Here is a 14,566-nt window from a genome sequence, read left to right as displayed (position 1 = left end):
GGCAGACTCTTTACCATGAGCCACCAGGGAAGCCCCATCCTGCTTCATTATAATGAAAACCTATAAACCCTGCTTCCAAGAATGAATCCTATAGGTATTTTCCAGCACGTGAACCAAAGTAGCTACAAAAATGTTTGCTGTGTCGCTATCACAGCAACACACACTGGACACCAAGAGATGACTGGCTACATAAACCACATCCCATCTAGAAGAGGCAGCAGAGCAGCGATACGGAAACTTAAGACAGACGACCATCAGGTTGTACATTTTAATTTATAGTTTTTGCCAATAAAAAGATTAGTTACAAAAAAAGAATCTCTATACAAAATCAGGATTTCTTTTCCCTTTCACAAAGAGAATCCACTGTCACGTCTCGCCTTGCCAAAGCAAATCTCAAATAGCTCGCATGGCAAAAATTATTCCGAGGTAATCCAGACAAAAATTAATACGATTATCAGCTTCTTAAATTTGCTTGAATGGAAGAACGTAGTGAACACTTGGCCTTGAAGAATTCTAAACAACACTTGGAACCTTCAGAAAGACTCTTGCTCTTGGGCATTTGAGCTGCTGAGAGGGCGTGCAGGAAACTAGCTCACTTACCATGAGATTCTTCTTACACACACACACACACACACACACACACACACACACACAGAGTCTCCACTCCTGCTTGGTAGGTGCTAGGGCGACATAATAGGAAGAAGGGCTTTTAAAATTTCACAAGTAAATTTTATTGTGGCCACAGGTCAACAGCAGAACACGTGACAGCTGGGGTTCATGTTCTCCCCGTCTCCTGTGTTATCATATAAATTAAATATGGAGAGGTACACGCAAACAAGCCTCATGAAAACCTAGGAGCTGTTTTCAAACCGCCATTTCCTAGAATAACACACATCACTGCTTCAGAGTCATCCTACGAGTGCACAGTGCTTCCATACAAAACCACGCGGCCAACGTCCAGAGACGTTTTAGTTGACTAGGAGTATGGCAGCCTCTCAGCACTGCTCCTAAGCAGTTCACTTTCAGAATAAAAATATAAAATGAGAAAACTGTGCTGAACATCACAGCCTTCAAAATAAAAACTATTTGGTGACAAGCCTAGCTCTGATGGAAAAAGCCCACCTTCGGGGGGGAGGGGGGGAAGACTTGTGGGTGTTGAAGTTGGTCTGATGTACCTTCATGACTCGAAATAAAAAAGCCCTTCAAACACAGATGTGTCTAAAGCCATTACAACCCAGAATTACGTGATTCACTTAGATGTGCTTATAACACCTCCTGAAATAAGATCTACATACAAGGAGCTGCACCCTCCTCACAACTAACTGAAGCATATGGCCATGGGGGTGAAGATGGGGGGCTGGTTTATCCCCCCCAAAAAAAGACAACTTAAATAGGGTTTAAAGTTCTCCCCTCCACTCAATAAACATATACCCAGAATGAGAACAAAGCAGGATTAATGACCAGATGCCACAAGAGCTTCTCCCTGTGGCCAATGTGAGCTGGAATTTTCTAGCACAATGCAAACCCACTATTCTGGGTACACATAGCGCCCTACACAAGATGCCTATCCCGGGTAAAACCCAGACCCTATGAAAGGTGCAACCCCACTAGTTTTGATCGCTTAACTTGGGATTAAAGAACACCTAGCAGGGCCTCTCGTGCCTCATTAATACCGATCTGGAGTCCTTGCTGACTCAGCGGCGCTTTTATTTTTTTAATCAAAATAGCTGATGAGGTGGCAAACGGTGACAACTGACAGCAGGTCACGGCAACTCCAAAGGCCGAGGGAGCTCTTCGTCCACTGCTCTGGCTTCTGCCCTAGGGTTACGGTTCTGCCACTGCAAAACGTTGTGAACAGGTCTCTGTGGCCAAGCTGTGGCAAAGGTCAATAAATAAAGAGCTGGTCAGAGGCAGAACCATTTTACAGGCAGACTCCTCTAGCTGGGAATGTGGGAGAGGGAAAAAGGAGGAAGGAGACGTGTGTGTGAGGAAGAGGTAAGAGCCCCGTGGGTCTGGTGACCCAATGCCAGACACCCAGCTTGCTGCCGGCAGAGTCGGACCTGCCAAAACCCATCACTCAGATGGAAAAGGAAAAAAAGACATCAAAAATAATACTAATAATAATGGTAATACGGCCAGTTCTGAAATTTGCACAGTTGATAATTTGTTCTTCTTAGCAGTAAGGACTTGAATGAGAATCATGAAACTCGAGGAACACTTTTTTTTTTCCCCAGGATTTAAAAAACTGTTGTCTTGTTCTGAAAGACTACATTCAGTGTGGGTCAGATCCAACAGCATCAGCTAGAACTCAGTGGTGAAGGTCACCCCGAGCTGGGAGGAAACGTCATCTGAGTGGAGAGGCTGGTGGGCAGGCCGGAGGCCGCTCCTTCACTGGTCCCCGAGCCGAAAGCCCTGGCCCCAGTTGTGTCGACCGCCTCCGCCGTTCTGATCGGCCGCTCGCCTCATGCTAGCTGGGGGCACGCCAAACCCCGACACCCCTCCTCTCCTGCTGGGTAGCCAACGGTACCTGGAGCAGAGTGGACGAGACACAAAATGAGAGAAAACCACAAAGTCATTTCCACGTAGTTGTCCATCCTTATCTCCCTCCCCGGGGTTCCCATGGCATCTGTCACATCGAATTACGTTCATCTGTGGCCACGGAGAGGCTGAGGACAATGTCTCATTTAACTCTGTCTGATGGCTCAGTGGGTAAAGAATTCACCTGCAACGCAGAAGCCACAGATTCAATCCCTGGGTCGGGAAGATCCCCTGGAGGAAGATCCCCTGGAGGATCCCCTCCAGTATTCTTGCCTGGAAAATCCCGTGGACAGAGGAGCCTGGTGGGCTACAGTCCAAAGTCCCGGTGGACTCCATGCCCTGACCACAGAAGGCACTCACTTTTTATGATTTTTTTTTTAACTAAGGTTTCACACTAACTTCACACTCTGAATTTTTTTTTTCCTGATTACAAAAACAATTTATGTGGGAACAGTAAGTATGGAAACAAAAACGTCAACACCCACAAGCCCAGCAACCAGAAAGAACCATCTATATAGCATTTTGGTTTATATAAATACGTAGCTAGCTTGCTCAAAGGGCCCTAAGTAAATTCAGTTCCAAGGACAAATCCGCAACCAGAGTGCCTGAGCGCCTCACGGCATCTCCATGATGCAACTGGGTTCTTCGCGGCCATCAAGGGACAGTGGAGAAGGCGGCTTTCTGTCTTGGAGTTCGGGCATGTGTTCAAGTTCATTCATTGTGTGTCCTTCAACTGCATTCTTTCCATCTCATTGGGCCTGAAGCTGAGGCCCAAAAAGGTTAGCTGATTTCCCAACTTACATATTAATAAATTCAGAGTCACAGAACAGCTAAGAAAATGTAAACCCAGGACTCTATGCTCTTAGTAGTTTTTCCAACAATTTCCCTTCCTTGATTATTAGTCAACTGAGCATCTATTTTCACCTGTTCCACTTATCAGATCCTGATGCTTTGATTTTTGGCTTGAAGCACAGAGACTGTGATCTGATATCCCGTTTTAAACCCCTCATGGCACCAAGGGCTTCCCTGGTGGCTCAGATGGTAAAGCATCTGCCTGCAGTGCGGGAGACCCAGGTTCAATCCCTGGGTCGGGAAGATCCCCAGACAAGGAAATGGCAACCCACTCCAGTACTCTTGCCTGGAAAATTCCATGGATTGAGGAGATTGGTAGGCTACAGTCCATGGGGTCGCAAAGAGTCAGACGTGACCGAGCAACTTCACTTTCACTTGGCACCAAAAACAAACCACGAGGGGTGACCTGCCCACAGCAGGAAGCCTGAGGAGCTCAACCTTATCATAAGGCATTTCCCTCACATTGGGTACTGCTTGTTTAAAAACGCATCTCATCTTCACAACTGCCCTACAACAGGTACTACTATTACCCCATTTTATAGATGGGAAAACTGAGGCAGAATTGAGTCGAGCTCTTCTGAAGTGACAAGCAGAATTCAAACCCAGGCAGCCTGCCTCAAGCTCACACCCCGTCCCACAGCCCGCACCTGCCGCCACCCATAGCGTAGAGCGCTTGATTCAGACGACAGCAGTTAGTGACCAAAGTCCTCGTGTCTTTACACATCAACCCTGTTAGCTGTACGTTCCCTCTGCAGAAAGACAATTAATCGCCTTGTAAAAACAAAAACAACGGAAGAAGATCCGTCTACCTTTTATTTTTTTGGCCTTACCTCTCAGCGAGTGGGACCTTAGCTCCCCAACCGGGGATCGAAGCCCTGCCGCCTGCAGGGCAGTGCGTTTTCTTAACCACTGGACTGCTAGGGAAGTCCCTGTCTACGTTTCTAAGCAGAATGCAAAACAGTGATACATCTTAGAATTCTATAATTCACATCTTCCCTTTTAAACAAATTCAGCTTGATCATTAAATCAACATGTATTTCCAAGCACTGGTTTCCCAACATTCATAACGTTCTGGCACAAATAACATTCCTCCAAAGTATATAATAAATTGGAAGACTTAAAAAAGGCAACGCCAGGGCTGTCTTGCTTTGCTTCTGACTCTGAGACAATATGGAAGCCATCGCCACTGCTTAAACAGATAGTGAAATTAAATGCAAGTAATTAGTATAAAAAGATACCCAATTATACATAATCAACAAAGATTTATGATAATTTCAAAGCAGTTACTGCTTCTGTAAGGAGCTACATTTTGTCATCTGATCTTTATGCAAAATTTCACAGAAGGGCTTCCACCAACAGGGAAAGCTCATGAGGAAGGCAGGCTCCAGTGGGCTGCTGGTTTTGCCACTAGAATCGCATACATGTTGTTGCCCACAACTGAGAAATGTCTCCAAGCCATTACATCAGAATACAGCCGTTTAAAGTAAAATAACTCTTGGCTGCCCCCCAAAGCAACAAGTTTTGGTTTTTTTTAATGATGCATCTGCCATCAGACTTGATAAACCTAGATTAAAAATCCAAGCCTGCTGTTATTGTGTCCTTTGATAATTAGAAAGCAGATTGGTCATCAGTTTTTTTTTTAGCCTGAAGGCAACTCAAGACTCAGACGAGAAACAAGTTTCTTTTCATGCTCTTAATGAAGGGGGGAGAAAAACGAAGAAAAAGACACACATACACAACAATAGTGTTACTTCTCTGTATATTTCACAATGAAGGATTTTCAAATACCTTCCTCTAGCCTATGACAGTGAGGGCAGGGGGAGGCACTCACGTTTTACTGGCCTCATTGGCCCCTTGGAAGAATGGCGAACTGCACAACATTAAAATGAGCAAGACGTGAAAAGGGTTTTTTTCGCTTTTTTTTTTTTTTTTAAGCTTCTAAGTGCAAGCTATCACCACATATGCCCGACCAGAGATCAGGAGAGACTGTCAGGCCGGCTGCGACACCAGATGGCGATTTTACTGGTCCCTTCTCCAACAGCCATTTGGTTCCCTGACAGGATGGTCACACTGCTTACACACTTAAGTGTGTCAGCATCTCTGAGCGGGTGGGAGTGTGCATCAGAATCCCGCCCCCCACCCCGCCCCAACTTCAGGAGTGAGGCTGAGAGAGCTTACGTTTACTGAGCACCCACTACTGTGCTGGCGAGGGTGAACCCCACTTCCGGCCGTCCTGCGAGACGGGGCCACCCCTCAACTCACAGACTCGAAAGAAAGCTGGGGGGAATTTACTCAGTCACTTTCCCAATATCCAAACTGGTCGATGAGGGGAATGGGACTCCGACCCAAGTCTGCCTCCAAACCCAAGATGGGCCCTCAGCCTCCTCCCTAAGTACACCCTGCTAACAGGACAGGCAGTAGGACACAGCCCTCCAGCCTCTCACTGTAACACTGCGAAGCCCTCGAAACGTTCTGGTCTGTGACACTAAATATACAAATGCTTTAAACTGCTAACCGGTGGACCTACTTACCCTCTTACACCTTCCTCAGCTGAAATCTTGGGTAAAACTGGCACCTCTGTCACCCTGGCCCCCTAATGCTCATACTGGAGCCACACACGAGTGCCCCGCCCGCTCAACAGAGCCCACAGCTCCCTGTTCTTCTCCTGGAGCCTGGATTCAGGCTCTTGTGTCCCTGACTGTAAGAGACTACAGAGGTCACTCTAGAAAGCTGACCTTCACCTTGCAATCCTAAAATAAACACAGCCCTTCTTAAGTTTTCCCATGGCTGACATACAGGCCATTTCGGGGTTTTATAGATAGAAGAAGATTCCAGGAGAAGAGCGGGCCTCAGCTTGGAGTGACCAAGGCAAGTCCCTGGCTGGCTCACCCTTTCCCCATCAGACAAAGAGGGAACTCCTACCCCTCATGGAGTCTTTATCGGGAGGCAGACGACCGTGGGCACTGTCAAACAAGACGGGGTAGAAGCACTTACAAAAACTGAGGTGTGGATAGAAAATTCCTCCCTCCCAAGTCCATCGGGTATCTGAACATGAGGAAGAAATAAAGATGTCCGACAAGATTTCCAATTAGCTCATTGATGACCCTGCAAACAGAGAGCCAGATGAGTTTTAAGACATTCAAGCAGTAAAGTGAGCCGCAGCAAGTTTAACTAATAGCAGGGAGAAGAGATCCCTCGTGGCAGCTCATTTCTGGTCCTGGGAGTCTGTGACAGCTCAACAGTGAGCCCTTGTGCAGTCTGAGGGGCGTGCACATTCTGAATGAGAAGCAAAATCGGTCCTCTTGAACCAATGGTGTCTGGGCTCTTCAAGGCCAGCTGCCTCTCTGACATCTCTTTCAAGCCCCAGCCCATTCTCAAAACATTGTTTTTGCTACTTTCCTGCGTCAGGAAGGGGTGGGGGGGTGGGTGGAAGTTGTAAGCTTCTGAACGCTTTCAGTCACAAACACCGTATTTGCAAAACAGGGGTATATTTGAAGGCTGGCAAGAGAGAGTCACAGGAGCAAGGAAGAATGAAAAATGTCCGCTCCTCCTGTTCCTGGAGCCACGGATCACGTCTCCCTCGCCTCTTGTGTCCCCGACTGTAGGACACCACAGAGATCACTCTGGAAAGCTGAGCTTCACCTTGTAAACCTAAAATAAGCATGGCCCTTCTTCAGTTTTCCCATGGCTGACATATAAGCCACTTCAAGGTTTTACAGATCCACTCTTACTGTTACACATCCTTCTCCATCTCCACCTGCAACATCCTTCCTGTTAGGGACTCATCAGTTTCTACAACTGCTCCCAGATCAAAGCCCAGGACTTGCTCTGCTCTAACAGAGTCTGTTTACCCAATTCATTCCCTTCTGCCTAGGGATACGCAGCAGAAGTTAGAACCCCAGAGAGCAAAGACATCACCAGGTTAAGAACTAGTACTATCAAAATCTGTTTTAAAACATTAAAAATATTTTGAAGTGTAAGAAATGGGAGTTCTTAGAAGAGCCACATCTTGAAATCCTCCTTCCAAAATTCTGAATGGATCCTTTCAAGGTTTTCCTAAGCCTCAGGTCTAATTCCAGACTAGAAATCTGACCGTTTGGCCCAAACTTTCGTACTATCAAACCACTGACAAAACTTCCCATCTGAGAATCTGTGCATTCTTGTGACTGGTGAGCAGTTTCCAAAGCGTTTTGGAAATGCCTTAAAAATTAAAATATGAATTTTATGCACAGAGGAGACAGCTCAGATAAAATTAGGTCTATACTTGCTCAATCTGGACAGTGAATCCAGAAATAAATATTTATTTGAAAACACATATATGGAAGCTATCCTATGACAACAAACTAACAGCAACAAAAAACCATTCAGTGCTAAATGTGCCTAAAGCCCTGCGATTTTAATCGATTACATCCAAATGAAATTATTTCAAAAGCATCATCAATGCTGAGAATCTTCAAAGTGTTATAAAGATTAGGGAAGGAACATAAAGAATAATGGAAGTCTTCCAAGGGTTAATTTGAAATTAAATAAATCTACTATCACTTACGAGCCTCCAATGATATAGTTGAATCCAAGGATAACCCAAGGTAAATAACAAGCCTAGGAGAGAATACAGAAACATGAATAACTACACCTGCAGAGGATGCAGTTGCCAGGGGGCTGAACTGGGTAAGGTCGTCCTGACAAGGGTTTTTATACATCCTTTGGAAAGTCACTGCAGAAATTCCTTAGCTCAATCTAGCATCACTCCTAGTATACTTGAAACGTCCCATCTAAAATTATACTTATTCATATGATAGCAACTGGAGAGACAGTCCTTTGCTCATAGTTTTCAGCTACAATACAGGACCTGCTGAATTATAACAAACAGCTTTAGAAAGTAGATGAATGGCCTGTGGATGCTAATTAAAAAATGGTCCACAATAAGATTCACAGGAAGGCTCCAGCCAGCTAATTGTTACCAATCAACTATAAAACAGCTCATTGTTTTAGAGACTCCTTTTACGTATTTCACGGTTACTTTGAATTCTTATCAAATTATACATCAGTACCTTGAACTATTACTCTCCTAAATAAGACAGCTCTCCAGATGCATTCAACATTTGAGCCCCTGGGAAAAATTTATGAACAGAAACCTCAATTAAGTAGGGTTGGGAGACCAGAAGGGGGAGCTCTCAAGCCTGTTTCAACAGCTGAGCCCAACAGGAAGACAGACTTCTTTCCTTATAAGGACTCAGCCAATGAAAAGCTTTGTTTATCACAGCCCTCTTGACTTCCTTTTCCTCTCTCTATAAAAGCACTCTCCTATCACCGGCTGCAGGGACTAGGATGTGGCTTGCCATGGCTATAGAAGCTCTCTACCGGTCCCCAGTAAACTCGTCTTGTCTGGAGATATATCTGGCGGCCTGTTTACTTGAGGTTAACACCCCTTAACAGAGTCAAGACATCATACTTAAGAACTAAAGAAGTTACAAAAATATCACAAACTTGGAAAGAGAGGGTTACATATCAATAACTTGAAGGCAGAATGTGGTAAGGACTGTAAGAAGAACACAAAATATTTCAGAAGCACAAAGGCAAGACCAATTCCAGGCAGGAGAGGAAGAAATATGTTCAGTCCCAACTCAGATTAAGAATGGGCAGGATTTACACGAGGAAGAAAATCAAAACGATGTTACAGGTGGAAAATTGTGAGAGGAGGCACAAAGGGAAGTGTTGGGGGGGCAAAAACCCAATCTGTTTCAGCTTAAGTGTAAAATACCTAACGGGAATGATTAAGAAGAGATTTTTAAAGGGAGGGCTCCATCTGAGTATCCTTCCTTCCCTCCCTCTACCACACTAACATCCATGAGATCACTCAGGACACATGCCTGAGGGGCCTGAGGAGAGGGAGTGAGGTCAGCAAAGGAGGTGGGATTGACTAAAGAAATCCAGGGGAGCTGAGGAGGGGAGAAGGGGCCTGCTGATGGTTTACTGCTCTGCAGTGACCTCTGCCGGACATGTCAGAAAGTACACCTCTGGGCGGAAAAGCGAGATCTCTGCAGAGACAGATGAAAAGGCAATTTTCCCAACTAGGTTAGAGTACCTTAAATCGTGTTCCAAACCAAAATGACACAATCATGTCTCGATTCAGCTGGGCCCAGACATAAAGTACTGACATGATCAGAGGAATCATCAGCAACTGCAACAAAAGAAGTGAACATGTAAAGATAAGGCTAAAAACAGAGGCTTAGCGTGAATCCATCTTTTTTGTTTTTAACCTCTCTCCTCCAAATAAATTCTCACATGGCTATTCAAAATGCAGAAAAGAAATTCAACTCACCACAATTATAAATTAGCCCTTTTACTTAAACATGCAATGCATGCTTTAAAATCCTCTAATAAAATACAATTACATTATTTGGGATAGATTCAGAAATACCAGGGTCAAGTTCTGTTACTTGAAAAAAATATGCAAAAAGCTTTACTTTTGGTGTATTCTCTATTTTTAAAAAATACACATCCATGTACATGCACAGAAAATAATGGATAACCATCATTCTCAACGTTCACACTTAATAAAGAAGCCAGAAATGAGCAAGGAAAGGAATGATTTAGGTAACTCACGTTAGAATCTTCAAAATACCATATAATTAATGCAATGTAATACAAGTGAAACTTCTTTCGAAGTTTAAACTTCTGTCGAAGGACATTAACAATAAATCTGAAACATACGAAAGGGCAAACAGTTTCAAGGGACACTTACCTGCATATCCATTGCTAAGCCAGTAATCTTGGTTCGTCAAGTTAAAGATCAGACACAAACACAGCATTCCACACCTAATAAAAGTTCATTTCATTCCAGTTTCCAGAAGGAAAAACACTTCTCTATTGTTCAGGTTGCTTAAAACATCCCAGAACACAAAGGTATCTAATTACCGTCACTGTGAGCACACTATTAGACTCTCCAATGATGAAGAAACTAGAAATTAACTGCTTTGGCCCATGATTCAGTTTGGTCGCCTGTGTCCTCTGTGCCTTGCCACTGCAATTAGGAGATGGAGGGGCCTGTGCCCCCTGAAATAGCTAATGCTTCTACTCTCATTCAGGGCTCCCCAGCACAGGTGAAGTCCAAAACAAGCTTTTTATCTTCCCTTAGAAGAGGGGAAAGGGCGTGCAAAGTGCCACACTTTTCAGGCTCTTGGTCAGGTTTCAGTGGACGCTGAGCCCCAGAGCCATTCTGAGCTCCCCAACTCTGCACCGGGCTGGAGCCGACAAGCCCCTTCTGCCGCACTCACCACCTGGGAAGGTCTGCAAGCCGCAAAGCTGCTGACACCCGCAGCTGATACACAGCAAGCAGAGAGGCCCGCCGGGCCCTCACAGAGGGACTGAGGTACCGGACGGCACTGAAGTCAGGAAGGGATGCTGGCTGTAAATTAGTTTTCTGATAAGGACCGCAGCTTTCGAAAGCTGTCTCACGGCACAGAATCTCTTTGTGCTGCAGTCAACAAGCTGGCACACCCGAGAACACAGAGAACTGGGAACGAGAAGAGGGGACGGTAATCAAAGTCAACCAAATGTGGAAAAACCCCACAAAGACAACAGCAAGAGAAGGCATCACTCTGGGACTATGTGATTTACAACTGCTACTGGAAAGATTTAATGATTCTTAATCATTAACTACAGTAAATAAAGATGCAAATAACTACCACTGGAAATGTTCTACAGATTCCTGCCTATTTCCCAAACCTGAAAAAAAAAAAACAACTGGTTATTTCTGGCCCCAAATAACAGATGAAAGGATACCACGATGCAAATCCAGTTGAAGAGGAGCATGAATAAATAGTCTGCTGGCCTCCCATCAAAAGCTCCTGGAAACAAAAATAAGTCAAATGTCATGGTTCGGAATTTCAGAACAAAGGAAGGGACTTCAATGTTGAGAAATACTTCAAAAAACTATAGAGGAAGCAAAAACATGAGAATATTTTTAAATCACTCCTCGGAAGCAAAAGAACATTTTTTTACAGCCTAAAACCACGTCTGCAGTAAAGCTGTGGAGGAAAGTCACCTGGGAATCGAGGCTAATCTGTGCCCTCTTGACTGAATTCCAGTCCATTACATGCTCTGCTCAACTGGCAGGAGCCAGAAGAGATCCAAAGGGAGGACAGTCAGGTCACAGCTACTGCGAAGCCCCTCACAGCCTGCTTGCTGGACTTTCCTTCTCAGCTCCCATCACGAGATGGAGGCGCATTTGTGATTGCCTGGCTCATCCCTTCTTCACCCACTTGCCCGTAAGCTCTATCGGGAGGAATCACGTCCATACTGCCTACCGTTGTGACTCCTCCCCACGAGGCTGTACTCACACACACACACACGCTACCTCTCGGTCCGGCACTGGGCTTACTGAGACGATTCAGTCTCCATCTTCCAGGAGCTCACACTCTGGCAAAAGACAACGATGGTGGGGAGAGTAGCGCAAAGCCACACCTTTCCGCAGCCTTGATTCTTTCTCCTCCTCCCCCAAGTGAGGGAGAAGGAGAAGACCTATAACCCCTTTTTACAGACGAGGAAGTACAGCTACCTGACCAAAGCCACCTGGCTTTTAGAAGCAGAGTGAAGCCTAACTACTAGTTAAGGGTTATTTCTGCTACACCACGTCCTGGGCTCTGTCTTATTACGGGCCGAAGAATGGACATCAGCCCCGCTTTCCCTTCTGAGGATGGTCCTCACGCCTCCCGCTGGCAGACTAGGAGAGGGGCAGAGGAAAGAATCGAATGAGGCCAAGGTCCCTCTATCTCGGCCACTTCCCCTCCCCTCCACACCCCATCACAATGACATGATACAAAGTCCACTGTTTTAAAACAATCCTAACAAGCTAAAAAATATAAGAAACTAGTGAATATAACAGAAGAGAAGCAGACTCGCCGAGGCAGAGGACAAACTGGTGGTTACTAGTTGTGGGGGGCAATACGGAGCTGAGGGGCAGAAGGCACACACTGCTAGGTGTAAAACAGGCTCAAGGGGGTTCTGTGCTACGTGGGAAATGTAGCCAATATTTTCTAATAACTATAAATGGAAACCAGCCTTTAAAACCTAAAATTTTTTAATTAAACAATAAATTCGGGCTTCCCTTGTGATCCAACAGTAAGGAATCTGCCTGCCACCGCAGGGTTAGATCCCTGGTTAGATCCCTGGTCTGGGAAGATCCCACATGCCATGGGGCAGCTAAGCCTGTGCCACAACTACTGAGCCCACATGCTCTAGGCCCGTGGGCTGCCTAGAGAAGCCACCGCAGTGAGAAGTCCACGCACCACAGCGAAGTTGCCCCTGCTTGCCACAACTACAGAAAGCCCAAGAGCAGCTACGAGGACTCACCGCAGCCAATAAACAGACAAAAATAAAGTAACAATAACAACCTAACAAGTATCAGAAAGGCAGAAAGAAAATCTACCTAAAAGAAACTAGATTTCAAGCCAAAGTCGCTTCTCTTTTCCTTATCCACCCCCGACCCCACCTCAAAGGCACACTCTAGCCACAGTTTTAAGGATGCTTAATGGGAGGGGATCAGGATGATGTATCAGAGCTGAAACTCTTCACAAAATCTCTAAATTCTAGTAACAGCTGTGCTTCTTTTGCTGTGGTTTTGGCTTTGTGATTTCTAAGGATTCTTTAGATTGAATATGTAAAATGCTGTAATTACATAAACTACAGTACTGTATTATTTGGCAAGCTTGCAACTGGAAATTTACAAATTAACTGGTCCTCAAATTGCAGTCTTCTAGTTTCACATCAGAATCCTTATAAACCAGCCAACACTGCTAGAGACTTAAAATAGCCAAGCAGGAAAAAATGCAGGTGGCAAACATTTTGTCGCAATGTTATCTTGAAACTGTATGGTGGAAGGCAGACAGGGGTCAGTAAACTGGGCTCCAGTCCTAGCTGTGTTTCTCAAACGGCTTTGTGACCTGTGGGGCAGGTCACCACCGCTCCAGACCATGGTTTTCTTGTCTGTGAATTGAGAGGGTTAAACTGAAAGATCTCAAAAGTTCCTCTCTACATGAATGCTGGTATAGCATTATTCATAAAGCAAAGAAGAGAAAACAAGTCAAATGTCCCTCAGCTTATGAATGGAATAACGAAATGTGGTAAATCCATACGACAGCATCTTGACCTGGCAATAAGAAGAAATGAAGAGGGACTTCCCTCGTGGTCTAGAGAAGACTGGACTCCCAATTAAGACTCTGCACTCCCAATGCAGGGAGCTCCAGTTCCATCCCCGGTTGGAGAGCTAGATCCCACGTGGCACAACTAAAGATCTCGAATGCTGCAACTAACACCCAGTACAGCCAGGTAAATTTTTTTTTTTTAATTATTTTTAAAATTAAAAAAAAAAGGAATGAAGGGCTAATCATAAATACTACACGGAAGAACCTTGAAAACACCACGTTAAGTGAAAGAAGTCAGTCATACAAAAGACTGCAGATTATATGATCCCATTTATAAGAAATTCCTAAGAGGCAAACCTAAAGAAGCAGAACATAGGTTAGTGGTTGCCTGAGGGCCGCAGCAGGGTCAGGGGAAATGAGACTGAGTAGAAATGGGGAACGGGTAGAGTGATGAAATGTTCTAAAACGCATTACAGCAATGACTGCACAGCTCTGTGAACATCCATTGAGTTATACACCTTAATAGGTAGAACTGTATATGAATTATAGGCCAATAAAGTTGTTTTTAAAAATGCCTCTCGGGGGACTTCCCTGGGGGTCTAGTGGTTGAGAATTTGCCTTCCAATTCGAGGGACATGGGTTCGATTCCTGGTCAGGGAACTAAGATCTTACATGCTGTGGGGCATCTAAGCCCACATGCCACAGCTAGAGAGCCCACATTCCGCAGCTCAGACCCAACACAGCCGAAATAAATAAGTATATTTTTAAAAATGACTCTCAGGACTTCCCAGGCAGTCCAGTGGTTAAGACTCCACACTTCCAATGCAGGGGACCAGGATTCAATCCCTGGTTGGGGGACTAAGATCCCATATGCCACGCAGTATGGCAATAAATAAATAAATCCTAGCTATATATTTTTTAAAAGTTGAGTGTTTCCTCATGACTGATTTATGTCAATGTATGGCAAAAATCACAATATTGTAAAGTAATTAGCCTCCAATTAAAATAAATTAATAATAATAAAAAAAAAA

At 44.8% G+C, this 14,566-nt stretch overlaps 1 protein-coding gene across 1 annotated transcript in view; it reads right to left on the bottom strand.

The window, feature by feature from the left end:
- Positions 1-254: 254 nt before the first annotated feature.
- The window catches only part of DERL1 (derlin 1), a 25,067-nt gene continuing 10,755 nt past the window's right edge, over positions 255-14,566 (bottom strand). Inside the window, exons 3-8 of the mRNA XM_010838923.1 lie at positions 11,176-11,240; positions 10,136-10,162; positions 9,476-9,571; positions 7,937-7,989; positions 6,385-6,495; positions 255-2,527 (exon numbers count right to left, since the gene is read on the bottom strand). Coding sequence (XP_010837225.1) covers positions 2,389-2,527; positions 6,385-6,495; positions 7,937-7,989; positions 9,476-9,571; positions 10,136-10,162; positions 11,176-11,240 — 491 coding nt within the window. The 3' untranslated portion in view covers positions 255-2,388. The remainder of the gene's footprint in view (positions 2,528-6,384; positions 6,496-7,936; positions 7,990-9,475; positions 9,572-10,135; positions 10,163-11,175; positions 11,241-14,566) is intronic.

This window comes from Bison bison, unplaced genomic scaffold (assembly GCF_000754665.1).
Source record: "Bison bison bison isolate TAMUID 2011002044 unplaced genomic scaffold, Bison_UMD1.0 scf7180017864108, whole genome shotgun sequence".
In the NCBI taxonomy this organism is placed as follows: Eukaryota; Metazoa; Chordata; class Mammalia; order Artiodactyla; family Bovidae; genus Bison; species Bison bison.
This window is presented reverse-complemented; position numbering and strand designations above follow the sequence as displayed.